This window comes from Camelina sativa, chromosome 1 (genome assembly GCF_030686135.1).
Source record: "Camelina sativa cultivar CO46 ecotype springtype chromosome 1, ASM3068613v1".
In the NCBI taxonomy this organism is placed as follows: Eukaryota; Viridiplantae; Streptophyta; class Magnoliopsida; order Brassicales; family Brassicaceae; genus Camelina; species Camelina sativa.
In genome coordinates, this window is record NC_141880.1 from 1,125,896 (window position 1) to 1,142,447 (window position 16,552).

The 16,552-nt window shown below is 38.0% G+C and overlaps 3 protein-coding genes and 1 long non-coding RNA gene across 5 annotated transcripts; 1 reads left to right on the forward strand and 3 right to left on the reverse strand.

Moving 5' to 3' along the window:
• Positions 1-402: 402 nt before the first annotated feature.
• LOC104789621 (polyribonucleotide nucleotidyltransferase 1, chloroplastic) lies at positions 403-6,562 on the forward strand. Its single transcript, XM_010515312.3, has 24 exons — positions 403-1,004; positions 1,207-1,275; positions 1,405-1,511; positions 1,599-1,641; positions 1,726-1,809; positions 2,116-2,180; positions 2,274-2,430; positions 2,534-2,590; positions 2,678-2,791; positions 2,892-3,155; positions 3,257-3,331; positions 3,548-3,661; positions 3,785-3,877; positions 4,050-4,228; positions 4,330-4,513; positions 4,589-4,636; positions 4,749-4,821; positions 4,914-4,987; positions 5,075-5,182; positions 5,276-5,370; positions 5,447-5,564; positions 5,660-5,701; positions 5,802-6,196; positions 6,298-6,562. The coding sequence occupies exons 1-23, from the start codon at positions 708-710 to the stop codon at positions 6,108-6,110; spliced, it is 2,769 nt and encodes a 922-aa protein (XP_010513614.1). The 5' UTR covers positions 403-707; the 3' UTR covers positions 6,111-6,196; positions 6,298-6,562.
• Positions 6,553-10,875, reverse strand: LOC104789552 (cationic amino acid transporter 4, vacuolar-like). Of its 2 annotated transcripts, none has more exons than XR_015558148.1 (14): positions 10,345-10,846; positions 10,029-10,230; positions 9,837-9,921; positions 9,611-9,751; positions 9,398-9,516; positions 9,212-9,308; positions 8,843-9,015; positions 8,655-8,721; positions 8,378-8,558; positions 7,967-8,165; positions 7,728-7,836; positions 7,366-7,478; positions 7,030-7,105; positions 6,553-6,950 (listed from the first exon to the last, which is right to left on the reverse strand). XR_015558148.1 is itself a non-coding variant. In XM_010515245.3 (14 exons), the coding sequence occupies exons 1-14, from the start codon at positions 10,454-10,456 to the stop codon at positions 6,803-6,805; spliced, it is 1,800 nt and encodes a 599-aa protein (XP_010513547.1). In that variant the 5' UTR covers positions 10,457-10,875; the 3' UTR covers positions 6,553-6,802. The 2 variants fall into 2 exon arrangements, 1 of the variants encoding a protein (XP_010513547.1); XM_010515245.3 differs by having other exon boundaries at positions 8,378-8,536; positions 10,345-10,875.
• Positions 10,876-11,382: 507 nt separating this feature from the next.
• On the reverse strand, positions 11,383-12,719 carry LOC104789697 (uncharacterized). The gene is made up of 3 exons (XR_768568.3): positions 12,301-12,719; positions 11,897-12,211; positions 11,383-11,791 (listed from the first exon to the last, which is right to left on the reverse strand). It is a non-coding gene; the product is annotated as an uncharacterized LOC104789697 (long non-coding RNA).
• An 823-nt stretch (positions 12,720-13,542) lies between these two features.
• Positions 13,543-16,527, reverse strand: LOC104789748 (BTB/POZ and MATH domain-containing protein 4). The gene is made up of 4 exons (XM_010515420.2): positions 15,993-16,527; positions 14,542-14,890; positions 14,157-14,439; positions 13,543-14,077 (listed from the first exon to the last, which is right to left on the reverse strand). The coding sequence occupies exons 1-4, from the start codon at positions 16,358-16,360 to the stop codon at positions 13,761-13,763; spliced, it is 1,317 nt and encodes a 438-aa protein (XP_010513722.1). The 5' UTR covers positions 16,361-16,527; the 3' UTR covers positions 13,543-13,760.
• Positions 16,528-16,552: the final 25 nt, after the last annotated feature.

Sequence of the window (16,552 nt, forward strand, 5' to 3'; positions counted from 1 at the left end):
ATGATTATCATTAATTGCAATTTTTATTAAAAAATTAATTAAAGTTTTTTTCTTCAAAAAAAAACACATAAAAAAAAATCAATTACAATATGATATTTGCATGACAACTTAACAAAATATTTTTCCGGTGCAAAATAAATAAATTTGTTAAAATCCATAATAAAAAAAATTCTTCAGTCGTAAATTTGTTAATCGTTTGAGTACGATGTATGTATGTATGTATTATATATAGGTGGATGGTTGAGAGGGTTTGAAGTTTTTTTTAGATGATTGTCATATATATATATAGACCAGCTTAAAACTCAAACCAGGAGCCGAACCACTCGGTTCAACTTGCTAGTCTTTTATCTACACGGTTCGAAATCTCAATATTAATAGAAATTAACCAGTTAATTGCAATGTATTATTATTAGTCTATTACTTATTAGCTATGAAAATTAAGATATTTGTATTCCAAATTACCAAGAAATCAAATCAAACCTAATTATTGGGTATATACTACTTTGGTTCTGGAAAAATATCAGTTGAGTAATTAAAAAACCGGTTCGGTTCAAAACCGGAAAACGCGACGCCTGGAAACTCTCACACACGCAGAGTCACAGGAGACGCTCCCGCGTCTGCAAAAGAACGGATAAAGTCTCTCTCTCTTTCTTACTCACTCTCTCTCTCTCTCTCTCTCTCTCTCTCTCAATTCATCGAAGGAGAAGATGCTGACGAGTCCCAGTAACGCACTTCACAGTAGTACTCCGCACTTCTGCCCAGTTCGCCGGCGCAGGCTTTGCCGTTCTCGGAATTTCCCTCGTCTCAACTCCGGCGACCGTAGCAGCGGCGGCGGCGGTGGAAAATTGTGCTCCCTCTCTCTTCTCTCCGCAAGTGGCGCCGGTAAATTCAGTGTCAGAGCTCTAGTTAGACCAGATGCTACCGAAGAAGCTGACTCTGTCGGCGATGGGGCTCTGCCTTTTCCTAGCCACGTTTCTGTCAAAATCCCCTTCGGCAATAGAGAGGTAATTTTATTCATAAAAGCTTTGAACTTTTGATTCGGAGATGATTTGTTTTGTAAAGTGATAGACTTGGTTGGGTTCGTGTGGTTAATGAGCATGCTTTGCCTAGGATTTGAGTCACCCTTATCTTTTATAGTAGAGAGAAGCTTCAAGCACGCTGCTTTAGATGTATGTGCTGACCTTTGTTAGTTTATTTACTATCCAGATTTTAGTCGAGACTGGCCTTATGGGGAGGCAAGCAAGCTCTGCTGTAACGGTGACAGATGGAGAAACCGTAAGTGTGCTTCGTCTTCAAATGTTAGCGTCTATCTACTTGTTTATTCTCTAACTTAGTCTGTTATATGAGGTAGCTGTGATGGGTGTTTCACATCTAATTTGTACTATGTTTACTTTTTCATTGTAGATTGTCTACACAACCGTTTGTCTAGCTGATGTTCCTAGTGAGCCATCAGATTTTCTTCCCCTTTATGTTCACTATCAGGAGCGTTTCTCAGCTGTAGGTCGAACTAGGTACGCCTTTTTATTCTTCAATCCTTTGCTATTTTGGATCCTCTTGCTACAAGAAAACCTGATCATATCCTAAATGGTATTGTACAGTGGTGGATTTTTCAAGCGAGAAGGGAGAACCAAAGATCACGAGGTATTTACATATGCTAAACAATGTTGGGCTACTTTAATTTCTCCATCTTTCTTAACATGTTTCTAACATTTGATGTTTATGCAGGTTCTTATTTGTAGGTTGATTGATAGACCTATACGCCCCACTATGCCCAAAGGTTTCTACAATGAAACTCAGATATTATCCTGGGTAAGGTCCTTCTCCATTGATTTCTTTACAGGCCTTCTTTTGAAACTATTTAAGCACTTTTTGGGAAGCAAGGATTGTTTCTTTTGATGTCTTCCTCATATGTTGGTCTTTACTACCTAATCTAGATCTTTGTTTAGCCTCTCTTTGTTTCATGGTCTTTACTTTTTGACATGCGTTTTCTTTTGTCTCTGTAAGATGGCATTTGTTGTGTTGTGTGCCTACTACTTTTTTTTTTCATGAACTGACTTACATTTTTCTAATTACTTAAACGTTTATGTGGTGATTGTATTCGTTTCCTCGATTCAGGTTTTGAGCTACGATGGATTACACGCACCTGATGCTTTAGCTGTTACATCTGCTGGAATTGCTGTGTATGTAGGGTCATCTAGTTTCCGTTTTCGTATGAGTGAAGTTTATTTATGTTGGCGATATTGACATGGCTTTGTGATGAATGAATACCACAGAGCTCTATCAGAAGTACCAAATGCAAAAGCGGTTGCAGGAGTTCGGGTTGGTCTTATTGGGGGTGAATTCATCGTCAATCCAACCGTGAAGGAGATGGAAGAATCACAACTAGATTTGTTTCTAGCTGGAACAGATACTGCAATTTTAACAATAGAGGTGTCAACACTAATCTTTACCTGAGTTTGCAAGATTTGCACATTTCAATTGTTCTGCTTTATCTTGACTCAGCCCTTTCTCATTGCAAAATATGGGATTGCAGGGATACAGTAACTTTCTTCCGGAGGAGATGCTGCTCCAAGCTGTTAAAGTTGGACAGGTATTTCGATTTTTCAATTGTGGTTATTTCAATTCTGAAAGATTTGGATTAGGTACTGAATGTGTGACTTGTTCAAATTTTTACCAGGAAGCTGTACAGGCTACATGCATTGCTATTGAAGCTTTAGCAAAGAAACATGGAAAGCCCAAAATGCTTGACGCTATTAGATTACCACCTCCTGAGCTATACAAGCATGTGAAAGTATGTTATACACCTTGTTTCCATTTTGGTTTGCCAGAATGGAATTGAAGTGATATTATATTGTAAATCATGTGTCAAATGAATTGTTTTCTGTACACAGGAACTTGCTGGTGAGGAATTGACTAAAGCGCTACAAATTAAGAGCAAAATATCGAGAAGGAAAGCCATATCGTCCCTGGAAGAAAAGGTCTTAACAATACTGACAGAGAAGGGATACGTTATTGATGAGGAAGCATTTGGAACCATTGAAGCACAACCGGATCTGTTGGAGGATGAAGACGAGGATGAGGAAGTTGTTCCTGAAGGTGAGGTGGACCAAGGTGACGTTCACATTAGGCCCATCCCTCGTAAACCTATTCCTTTGGTGAGTCTCTTAAACTTTCTACACAATAACTTGAAATTGACCCTTTCCTACTCATTTTTTTTTAATGCAATGTTAACAAAGTAGTCATTGCCTTTTACTAGCTATTTTCTGAAGTAGATGTCAAGCTGGTCTTCAAAGAAGTATCGTCAAAGCTCCTACGGAGGCGAATTGTTGAGGTACACCATCTGGTTTCCTGGTTTTTCTACCATATACGTGTATGTTGATAGGATTTTTTTCATTGAAGCATTTATTGACTACACTACGGTAAATTACCATGCTTAACATGTTAAAAGTCGACAAATGTTTACAGTGTCTTTCCTAAATTTTCAATTTTGTTTCACTTTTTGGAACGAGTTTTAATGATTTCATATTACATATTTCTACATCCATAGGGAGGTAAAAGAAGTGATGGGCGGACTCTGGATGAGATTCGTCCAATTAATTCAAGATGTGGACTGCTTCCAAGGGCACACGGAAGTACTCTGTTCACACGTGGTGAAACACAGGTAACACAGGAGTGTTGTCCTCTGGGAGAATCCTGTGTTGCTATTTCATATGTCAATCCTTTGTCTTAGATGTATGTTACGGAAATTGGTTCGATAAGGAACATTATTGTATGATTGTTTCAGGCACTGGCAGTTGTTACTCTTGGTGATAAACAAATGGCGCAGAGAATTGACAATCTTGAGGGTTCTGATGAATACAAGAGGTTCTATCTTCAGGTCTCTTCAAAATTTGTTCTTCTTCTCACTCTGTTTTTATTAGACATATGCTGTGGTTTGTTGCACGTTTACATTTAATGACTATTTCGAGAAAATTCGATTCTTAGTGTCTTCTTTCATTTTCTTGTTGAGCTTAAAGAGATTTTCTAAGCTACTCATTGTGATGTTTCAGTACACTTTTCCTCCATCGTCTGTTGGTGAAGTTGGAAGAATTGGAGCTCCCAGTAGAAGGGAAGTAGGTCATGGGACACTAGCAGAGAGAGCATTGGAGACCATTCTACCTAAAGATGAGGATTTTCCTTACACAATACGTGTTGAAAGTACAGTAATTGAAAGCAATGGTTCTTCAAGGTCTGTTTTTTTTTCTCTGGCTGTATGAATCTGTATATGCCAAGTTCGTTTGAATGAGTTTTTTTGTGCTTGCTTCTTATGTTGTTCTGAAAATGTGACAGCATGGCATCTGTTTGCGGCGGTTGCTTGGCTTTGCAAGATGCCGGAGTTCCAGTCAAATGTTCTGTTGCTGGCATAGCAATGGGAATGGTTTGGGATACTGAAGAATTTGGTGGTGATGGACTTCCCCTTATCCTTTCTGACATCACTGGAGCTGAAGATGCATCCGGTGATATGGACTTTAAGGTCAGAAAATATAAGGGTTCCTTTGAAAGTCATTGCATTAACTTGAATACTGAATATTGATTTGCTTATCAATAGGTTGCTGGGAATGAAGGTGGCGTTACCGCCTTTCAGATGGACATTAAGGTCATCATCTGTTTCTTAATAATATACACTGCCAAAATGGTTTTAAATGGCAATTGTTAAATATATCTGTTGGTAACATCGTTATTTTTCTTCTTCTCTTTTCATGAACTAGGTAGGAGGAATCACTTTAGAGATTATGGAAAAGGCTCTGATACAGGCAAAAGCTGGGCGTCGCCATATTCTTGGTAAGGAATTCTTGGATATTCAGACTTTGGGATACTCAGGAAAAAATGTATCCATTAAAGATGTCATTTACTATTTTTCTCTTTTTGTGCAGCTGAAATGGCAAAGTGCTCACCGCCTCCTACCTTAAGCCTCTCAAAATACGCTCCATTGATACATATTATGAAGGTTTGGCTTCGACTAATTTTACAGGATTGCTCAGTCTAATGGTTTAAGGCCTTGAACTAAATATTGTTAGCGTTTCATGTGCTGCAGGTTCACCCAAGCAAAGTATACTTTCTTATTGGTTCTGGTGGTAAGAAAGTGAAGAGCATCATTGAAGAATCTGGAGTTGAGGGCATTGATATGCAAGATGATGGAACTGTGAGATATACAGAAATGTTTTCTTTCTTCTTAATGTTTTTGCTTATTTATGGGTTTTCTCACTATAACCTCTAAATATTTACCTTTCTCAAGGTCAAAATTATGGCAAACGATGTGGCGAGTCTGGAAAGGGCAAAAGCAATAATTGGTGGATTGACAATGGTTCCCGCTCTTGGTGATATCTACAGGTATGTATTCTCCATATACCTTCTTTGACTAGGAATTGTAAATGGATTTGGATTCTGATCTTTCTTATTGTATCAGAAATTGTGAAATCAAATCAATGGCTCCTTATGGTGCCTTTGTAGAGATTGCGCCTGGGCGTGAAGGACTTTGCCATATCAGTGAGCTGAGTGCTGAATGGCTTGCAAAACCAGAGGATGTGAGCTTTACCCGTTGCTTACCCTCTATAGCAATTGTTTCATATATTATTTGGGTTTTCACATATGCTCATCAATATTACTCTTGTCCTACCAGGCCTTTAAAGTGGGAGACCGCATTGACGTCAAACTAATAGAGGTCAGGGAGTTCTTATGTCTTTATAACTCATACAGACATTATAACTAATTGGGAATGATAATTAGATGAGTTGTTGAACAAAGAAACATGGATAATGCAGGTGAATGAAAAGGGTCAGCTTCGGCTTAGTGTACGTGCTTTACTTCCCGAGTCAGAGACAGACAAAGACAGTCAGAAACAACAGCCGACGAGTGATTCTACCAAAGACAAGGGTTCTCCAAGGAAATATGTAAATACTTCGTCGAAGGATCGTGCATCAAAGGTTGCATCTGGGGATGACCTTGTCCTGAAGAAGAAAGATGTCAGGAGAGCAACTGGTGGTAGTAGTGACAAGACAATGAAAAGCAATAGCAGTAGCAACGAAGAAGAGAGAAGCAGTTTAGTCAACGGGGAAGCTACAATCAGCTAGTGAATGCAAACAGGATCAGTGTTCATATCCGTATCTGGTGAAGACTCATTACGAAAGGAGGAGAGCATCTTCCAACGGAACCACAGGTGCGACTTGAGAAATCTTGAAAAACTTGAGACAAGACAAGTTGCAAATATGTCTTTTCTTGAATTTTCTCTAATGTTTATATAGTTATTTTTGTTGGCAGTTTCTTGAAGCTGTGCATATATCTATGTTGGGGAGTGGGAGATTCTCATACTTTTTTGAAGATTATGTCTTCTCTTGCAAACTCATTAGTACTTCTACAGCCCATTTAGGTTATTTTATTTTTAAAGTTATTGACAATTCATATCTAGATAATTTTTGTTCAAATTTATGTGTATGTCTGCATCTTGCACTCTTTATCTCCAGATTGTCAAGACTCCCCATTTTTGTTGATGTTTTGAAGTATATGAACTTGGCATTTTCCAAAATTCTAAGATCGTTTAAGCTGATATTGGCGAACTTAGTTGTGAATGGAAAAGTAAAAAAATGATATTTGGCATTTCCAGAGATATACATTAAGAATCAATGACTATACATGAAATGTTGTTGTTGTATGTATTGGCCTGTGTTTACTCTTGTGCCATCTGTGTAATTCTCTTCCGACTCTCCTTCAGCAACAACAAAGCTTGAGCTGGAGTCCCTTCAGCTGCTGCAATGAACTACCAATTTCAGGCAAGATGATCTGTTGTTTTTCTGGTAGAAGTCGTCGTTGGAACGTAAACCGCATTGTTCAATAAGCTGTGAGATCGGCCATAGAAGAGATAGATCATGCTTCCAATAAGTAGCCATATCAAGACCCTGATCCATGTCCCAGCTCTGCCAGTACAAATTATCAAAAAGGGTTTAGAAACATCCCAATATATGTTAATTCAATTCATGGGTCCATCAGACTCACCCAATGTTGATGATCAAGTAGGTGTTGATCAAAATGCAAAGAACTGGAAGGTATGGGACGCATGGGCAAAGAAACCCTGAAATCGAATCAAATATAGAATGCGAGTAAGAAAACGCCGCTCGAGTATAAACTAAGTACTGTATATGGTTGTTGCCAAGACCTCAACGCCCTAACCAGATAACCAACTTAGCACATATAAAGAAACTCTCAAGTAAAAAGCACTTCTGAAGAAAGCGAGGTAACCAACCAATATGGCTTGCAGAATCTTAAGGTCAATTAAGTTTCTCATTTTCTGTATGAATAGGCTAAAAAGCAATAATAAGCTTCATGCCTTACCTCCTTTGTGTCCAAAATTGTGCCTCTCTTCATCCTCATCGATGTAGCCAAGAGTAATCAAACTCCCAAGCAAGATGGCTGCACTGACACCACATATAGTGAACCGAGGAAAACTGCCACAATCAAGAAGAAAACCCATTAAAGATTTTAACCATATTACAAAAGATACATCCATGCATTCTCTAATCGAGTATACTTAATGCTCTTTTTGACATGCAAGTAGCGGTTTGTCGTTCAAAGCTAATCAACCACTTCAACAAAAGCAAACAGATTTTGTTTAGATTTATGAAGACTTATTTAAACATGCGGAAATATATGCAGGGAGACTAGTAAAGACATAAGATAAAAGATGATGAAATGACCTTGGAAGACGCTCAGCTGAAGCTGCTGAAGCAAGACCTAGGACACCTATGCACACAAGAGTTATACTCCAGGCAGCAATGTTTCTTCTCTTACCAAAATACTTCTCATCTATATAATGCAAAAAAAAAAGAAACAAAAGAATTAAATTACTTAAATACAGATAAAAGGCAGTAAAGATTGAACACCTTTTCAAACTATATACACAAATGGTAACTACGTGATTGAGCACATTTAGTACCTCGAGCTGTTTCGTCGCCAAGAAGAGGGGAATCAGAAGATTCTACAGCATCCACAAGAAACGTTTCAGTTTCGGCTCTACTTTCATCGGTATCAGTTTGAGAGGAAGATGGTTGGGGAACTCCATCTGGTGGTACATATCTAAGAACTAGCACACAGGCTGCAACGGCAGTGAATGCCATTAGAGTGCCTACACTAACCTGTTGGATGTATTATACCAATGTGAGCTACTCAGTGTGTTTCGACCTGTCTCAGCTCAATCACGTAATGCTTATTGCCTCAAAAATATCAATACTATACTACTAATTAGGACTACTAATTAATGAACCCCCTCAATTTTCTGTTTGCCGCTAATTTTGTAGGTGAAAATCCTTTCTTAAGAGACATGAAATGTAGGCAAATATCAGCTTACCATCTCGGACAACTGTGCAACATCCATGAAAAATGCGAGTGCAGCAGCCAGCACACCAATAGCTATTGTACTTTTCACTGGTACTTGAGTTCGTGGGCTAATTTCTGAAAAGAAAGCTGGCAACAATCCATCCCTTGCCATTGCCATGAAAATTCGTGGCTAATAAAAATTTCACAAAGAACTGTCAAAGAACTATTTGTTACATTTACAACTAATAAATCTTAATTACAAAATCTCCTAAACTTGTATTTTCAGAACAATAAGAATTGGTTAGTACCTGTGCAAGAAGAGAACCCAACAAACTCGCGCATAGAGCAGTTATTGCCCCAGTTGTTAAGATGTACCTGAAATATATAGGAATAGTAAGAAAAAACATAGCAAAGACAAAAGGACGTATGTGTGTATATGTATTCACTAATGAATACGAGAGAAATTTGAGTCTCAAGAAATGTAAATCATGCTTACGCTGCCCACTGCATCCCACTGTCTCCAAATGCAGAGGAGATAGGAGTATCAGGATTCAATGTATAGTATGGAACTAGTCCAACAATAACTATTGATAAAAGCATATACAGAACGCAGCATATCAGTAATGCAATCCCGATTCCCAGTGGAAGATCCCTTTGAGGATTTTTCACCTGTTAAGGCAATACCAAAGTTTAAGGGTTAAACAGAGAAAATTGGCGGGGTTTTGGAAGAAAGTGTTCACAATAATAAAGACCAAACCCTCATCTTCTATAGCTATTTAGTTTTATATCGAATTTTCAAAGTGACTCTTTTGTAAACAAGGATAATAATTCGAAAAGTATGAGCCTACTAGTCAAAATTGTGTACCTCTTCAGCCGTACTAGTTACAGTATCAAATCCAATGTATGAGAAGAATACTACAGCAGATCCAGCGAGTATCCCATTTAATCCAAAAGGAAAATACCTGTAAGACAAGAATTAAACATTTGACCTTGAGAAATATTTGTTTGACGAAAACTAAGCTCAATGGAAGAAGAGTTATAAGCTAATTACCCACTCGGAAGATCATATCCAACCCATCCAGTCTTACAAGCTAAGTATCCACCAACTACTATGATGAAAACCAAGGTGCAAACATTCACTGAGGTCACTATTGCTTGTACTAATGAACTCTGTCAAGGCAAAATAAACCGATACTATCACTATTCAACGATCTGATAATCCTGACTGAAGTGAATTTCATTTAAAATGTTTTCAGTGAAGTACCTCCTTTATCCCAAAACATAGTAGTATCGTGACAATCATAACCAACAGTGCTGCACATGGATCAACCACAATACCAAGTCCAGGTATGGTTTGTCGAGCTAGGAAAACAGGAAGTTTGTCCGAACCTCCAAAAAAAGATGCCTAGAACAAAAGAAAACACTAGTCAGAATTAATCGTCAAGAGACCAACGAATACATATATAACTAACTAACTCAGAGGGAAGCACCAGATTCGGAGTTATTCCACGGGCAATGGCTGATCCACCAATTGTATAATCCAACACCAGTGCCCAACCAACCAACCAAGCAATCCTACGAGATAAAAAACATCGAAAGTATCAGCTTTAAGACTAACAACAAGTACACGTTTAGGCAATAATGTCTCAGTAACCCTGACATAAAAAAATCAATGTACAAACCCTTCTCCAAGACATATGTATGCATAATGATAAGCACTCCCAGCAGATGGACAGCGAGAAGCAAGCTCAGCATAACAACACGCCGAGAGAGCAGCCGCAACTCCAGCAATGAAAAATGAAACAGCAAGAGCAGGTCCTGTGTGCTCTCTAGCTACAGTTCCCACAAGAATATACACTCCTGCTCCAATCGTCGTCCCAACTCCTACCAAATTAACAGAGAAAGAAACACAATCAGCATCAATATGGGTGAAAAAGGTAGAAACGTTAATGGATACAATCATCGAAATTCGCCAAAAGTTTGAATCTTTTGACATACCAATAGCTACAAGATCAACCACAGATAGTTTCTTGGCAAGCTGATGAAGATGTCCATCGTTTTTGATAAGATGAACAGAATCAACTTGTTTCCTTCGAACAAGACTGTTCATATCAACCCAACTTTGCTTCTAAACCGGTTCGATTTTGTCCCAATCGATTCAAAGCCAACTCATCTCAGACAAATCCAATAAAAAGATTGAAACTTTTCCTTCTCCCTTAACAGAATCCAGATAATGGAGTATCGGAGCCGGAGATACTCAGATTCCAACTTTTTGTGAGATTACTTTTTGAGATGAATTAAGATTCTCGTAATCTTGAAAAAATGAGATGACTTTTTTTGTGATTTTGTATATGTTTTTTTAATTCACAATTGGGCTAAAATAAGTGACTTATCTAAGAGAATAAGATAACTTTCAGATTCTCTCAGGTTTCGTCGAAGAAGACGACATATTCACAAAAATCTTTTTTCCAGCCAAAAGAAAAAAAAAAAAAGAGAAAATAAACGGGTACCCATTTATCAAACATGTTTAATTGGTTAACCCAATTTAAATTCATTTAACATTTTTCAATAAATGGGACTAATGGGCAGAAATTTGTATAACAGGCCCGTTTATTTAAATGGGTTTCGAAACCCATATTAACATCACTATCAAAAACTTAAAAAAGGTGTTGGTAAACGGATTCGAACCTCGTATCTCTTAGTTACGAAAGAGACCTTCCGCCGGTAGACTACGTCGTATCACTCGTATGTTTGTATAAACAAATTATAAATATCTGCTCAAAACGTGTCGTTTAAATCTTATATCCACTTGAACACCTCAAATCAACACACCTATATAATGCCCGTTAACAACTAGACTACCTAAGAATTTCAAACATCTGGTGACCAGTTAAATATCTATACGGTTCCAAGGCCGCAAAGCTTGTGCCGGCTATGTGCATAGCTAAACTCACATTCCAGACATCAAAATAAAGATCAATGATATTGGTCGATATTTCAAGAGACCCGAAGATCTTATCAAATGTCTTCTCCTCTAAAAAAAAAATTCAGTATATTAATTTGGTTACAAAATATTTTAATTTAGTATCTTTTTTTTCCTTTTCAATTTGATAAACACATTAAGTTTGCTAACCATGTAAGAAAATCAAAAACCAAATAATAATATACAAAATACAAAAGCTTGGATGCGGAATATATTTTACGTCGTTTCGGATATACTAAGAAAATGTAATTAATAGAGATACTAAAAAAATGGAAACACTAATCTCGCAATACTAAAGTTCTTAAAACTATTCACGAAAAGGTTGGTATCATGGAAGCTTTAATCCCAACAACTTTAGCATCTATGATTTTTCTAAAAGGCATTTTATCTTCACCATTTTGTCACAAGCACTAGCAGTGTTGTCGTTTTCCATTTATTAGAGAACTTGATCAAATGATCAAACTGCAAAACCAAAGGATATATAGATGAATATAATAACCAATCAATGGAAAAACATATATAATATAAATACATATGTAGATGAATATTATGTTTAGTAGAAATTACCAAACGAGCGGCCGTGTAGTAGTGATCTCCACATCCTCTAGCCATGTGTGCTAAGGCTCGGACACATATTGATTTGAAATGAAATCTTCTAGTACCATCGCCACTAGTTTTGGGAATGTATCGGCAAACATCCTCGAACTTTTGGCACTCGAATACCGAAATCATAAGAAAAATAGACGCATGGATCTTACTTAGAGTGTTGTAAGCTTCCAAGGGATAACCACTACGGTACTGAAACTATCCATGAACATGGGTCATGCGTTGTATCTCCGCTTGCTTCTCAGCATCTTCATTTTCTTCTTCACGAGCAAGCTTCTAAAACAACAAACTAGATATATCAATCAATATATATTCAAAGTAACAACAACAAAGTATAAGATATTACTAGCTAGTGTGTAGTGTACCAGTCTCAAGGGACATGTTAGATTGTCAACTAGTTCATTGTAGACCAAATTCATATTCTTGACGGTTTCCAGAGTTGTTGTGTAGTGTGGGCCTAATCTTCCATTGATAAGTGTGGAGACAGCCTATAGCAACTTAGAATCCGTAGAAATTCTCCAATTAGGTGTCCCAACTGTGAGCTCATCAAATGATATCTTCAAAGCCTTGAGCTCATCCTCTTCATCCAAGAGTCCATTTTTCACCAAGTGGTGAATCCTCAACAGCTTAACACGTCCTGAGTATCCATCAATGTACTCTTTGAAATTGAAAAGAGGCATATCGGCCACCTGCCAAGAGAAAAACATCAAAAACCAACGTTACTAAGCCAAAGGGAATGTAAAAAACAAAACAGAGGATGAGAGAGGAAGAATCAATGTGAACCAAATTAATGAATCAAAGATGTTATTGTGATGTTATAGTGATCTAGAACCAGGTTATGGAATCGAATCCAGAGAAGAAGCAAAGACACACAAAATCTTTCGCACACACGAGAATCGAACCACAAAAAACGGAGAAAGCATCAGCATCATCATCAAGTAATCATCATCATCCGAAAACTTCATGCGATTAGTTCTCAGGTTATAGAATCGAATCGAGAGAAAGAAGCAAATAGTTACATAAACGTTCTCACACACACGAGAATCGAACCGTAAAAAACAGAGAAAACATGATCATGGTCATCATCAACAACAGTTACGCATCATCAATTAATCATCGTCAACGAAGCATCATCATCAACATCAACATCATCATCATCATCATCACCTTCATCATCAGAAAACTTCATGTATCTAAACGATTGTTCAAAGGTTATGGAATCGAACCGAGAGAAAGAGGCAAGATACACATAATCTTTCACACACACGAGAATCGAACCATAAAAACAAGAGAAAGCATCAGCATCATCATCAACTAAGCATCATCATCATCATCCGAAAACTTGATGCGATTGTTCAAAGGTTATGGAATCGAGGAGAAGCAAAGAGTTACAAAAAACGTTGTCGCACACACGAGAATCGAACCGTAAGAAAACAGAGAAATCATGATAAATCATCATCATCAACAACTAAAAATCATCAATTAATCATCAATTCATCATCATCAACTAAGCATCATCATCAATTTCTGATTTGCTTTAAGCATCAAATACTCTCGGGCGGGCACTGCATCTGCTGATTCGGAGATGATTGGTTTGTAAAGGGGTAGAAAACAGAACAATCTTACTAAATTTATATTGATGACGAGTGTTGTTTAGTTTATCAAAAGTGACTCCAATTATTACACGAAAAAACGTAATACAACAACACTAAACCGTCTCCTATGATCCACAGCTTTCGGTTGTGGGAAGTTACAAGATCTCAGCGATATATCTGATCCTACTTTCAGCTTACTCCTTTGGCTTTTTATTACCCTTTTATTTTGCTCAATCTTCTGCCATTGGGTCATCACTGTTATTGTTGTCATTATTGTTGTTTCTGCCGCTTGCATTAGAGTTCACAACTTGAACCCAAACACTCTGGCTTCTCTCTGCTCCTCCATTGATATCTCCCCAAGTCTGTGGCTGTCTTCCGTTTCTCTCATTTGTGTCAGCTCCACCGTCTGAGAATTGCCCCCATACGCTCCTTGTCTTCCCTCCTCCGCTCAACTCCTCTTCACATCCCGCAAATGTTTTCAGAAGCTCTGATTGAAGTGATGGGCAGTGTTCCTTTAGATAGTCATACCCATCTGACCTTATAACAGCTGCAACAAACAAAACAAATGTTTATGATCAACTTTTAAGTTTGGTGTGAAGTATGAGCCGTAAGGAAAGATCGCTTACCGTTGAGATTTTCTGCTGCGAATTTCAGACATACGGATTTCAAGGCGGAAGCATTGTAGCGGTCAGCAAGCGCCAAAATATTCGCAACGGAATCTACTGATATATCCTTGCAGAGCACTGACTCGCACATTAAACTTAGTCTAGGCAACTTGTATTTATCAGCGGCTCCTAGTAGCTTTGCAGCTAATGTGTCTGATGCAGATGGACCAACAGATGAACCGGAAGATGATGATGACTCCGCGTCTTCAATTATAGCATCCTTGTATATGTAGTGGAGCAAAGCCTTCACAAGAAATGCATACAGAACCAGAGAGAAATGTCATGCGTCTTCGCTCTATAGTGTGGTATTAAATACTTAGTGTCAAACAGTTGAGAGAAAACTTACCTTGAAAACCTTAGGCTCCATGTCAGTAACTTCAATATCACGATCTTCTTCCCCAGTAACAACATCAAGGAACTCGCTTTCAAAGACAGGAGATCGAGCAGCCAATACCAACCTGTGAGCGCGGAACATTTCACCTGAGACATTAAAAGTTATATCTGAACCGTCCTCATTCTCCAGAAGCATCCCGAAGTGAGATCCAATATCAGATGCAGGGACGTGAATAGAATGTAACCGTGGGCAGTCTATTTCTGAGACCACAACTCCAACGGTGCAATTAATTTTCAAACAATCATCCTTCAGAAAATCAGATGTTTCCAGCATAGCTCTTCTAAAGAAACGCTTGTAGCCCCTGTAACCAAATAAAAGATCAAATCAGAACGCGAAATGATTCCTTTGCATTAACAATTTGACGTCTATCTAATGCAGAGTCAAATCAAAGCCAAAGGCATAACCTTCAAGAAGAAGAAACCAGCAGACAGTGTTTGATTAATTAATAAGAACCTAACAATAGATTCTTAAAAGCAGGAAAACCAAAGGTACCATGCTGTGTAAGTCACAGAAGTGGTGTAAAACCAAACATGAACAGACTCATAAAAGCAAGAAAGCTGGCAATTGTGCTGCTATATGCATGTGAACATCAACCAACGGTCCTATTTGAAAGCATTGGTCCCCCCATATAGTAAATCATCGCAATGACACGGCCGTCGAAAACATGCCAACATATATAAACATATTACTTTTCAAGAAAAGCCTAGATACCAGTCCAAACCCTCTCTCAATCCCGATTTAAGATTCCTTAAATACAGAACCAACACTAGAAGCCGGTGCAGCAGCAGAAACCAATCTCAATTTTACAGGAAAGTTCAGGCAAACTGGTAAACAAATCTACATTTTTTTTAGAAATTTGCTTCTCCTACTTCAAAATTCCTCTGTCTTTCCATCGGTCACAGTTGCAAACAAATCACAAAAATAAAGCTAAGCATCAACTCTCTCACATCAAAGTCCTCTTTGTCTTTCTAACATCACCTCTCTCACAAAGAAAAGAACTTCGTTTATCTTCTCACATCTGAAAGCTATCATCACATATCTTTCAATTTCATATCAGGCCACACCAAAAAAAAAAAATTCAAACAGATTGAGAAGTTCACAGCCAATGTATCTCACTTCTCTAAATTTCTCAACCTCTTTCATCTTTCATATTTGTGAGCTCACACCATCTTATCTTCAACAATCTACATCATTTTCCTAATCCAAATATTTCCATTCACAAATTAAACTCTTGAGACCAGTAATAACAACATCCATAACCTCATCATATCAAACCCAACAATAGAGCGAAATCAATGTGAGACCAAACCCAATTCCTAACCAAACCCTAGCAAAGAGAGCTAAAAAGCAAAAAAAAAATAAAAAAAAATCAAGAATTAGAAAAAGCAATCGGGGAGACGAACCACATGCTGCCACGATACTTGAGAGTATAAGGACCGCTCTCAAGAGCACGATCGAAGTGGCTATGAACCTTATGCTTCCCTTTACCACTCTGATCAAGCAAAGAAAGCTCAAAGAGAGCCCTAACATCGGTACCATCGCTAGCTAAAGCAATAAAAACAGATACATAAGCCGAATTATCTTCAGGATTCTTCCCATCAGGATAGAAATAGATTGCCCACTGGTAACCCCCGACGGTGAAAGTATCGCTCGCGATGTGTTTTCCGATCCCGATTCCTTTCGCCAATGAGTACCCTTTGATTGTAAAGCTGTGTGATCCGTTTATCGTCTGTGTTACCGACAGCGAAGTCGTCGTCGGTGGCGACGGCATTTTTTCGAAAAAAATTCTCCTCCTTTGTCTCTCTTCTTCAGATTGATTTGGTTTTGTCTTTTTCCTTCCTGAGGAATAATTAAAAAAAAAATGACTCTAACGCGGTTTTTAGTTACAGAGACACGAACGGTCGGCGGTAATTAAAAAAAAAAAAAAAAAAAAAAAAAGTAACACACGACGTCGTTTTAACTC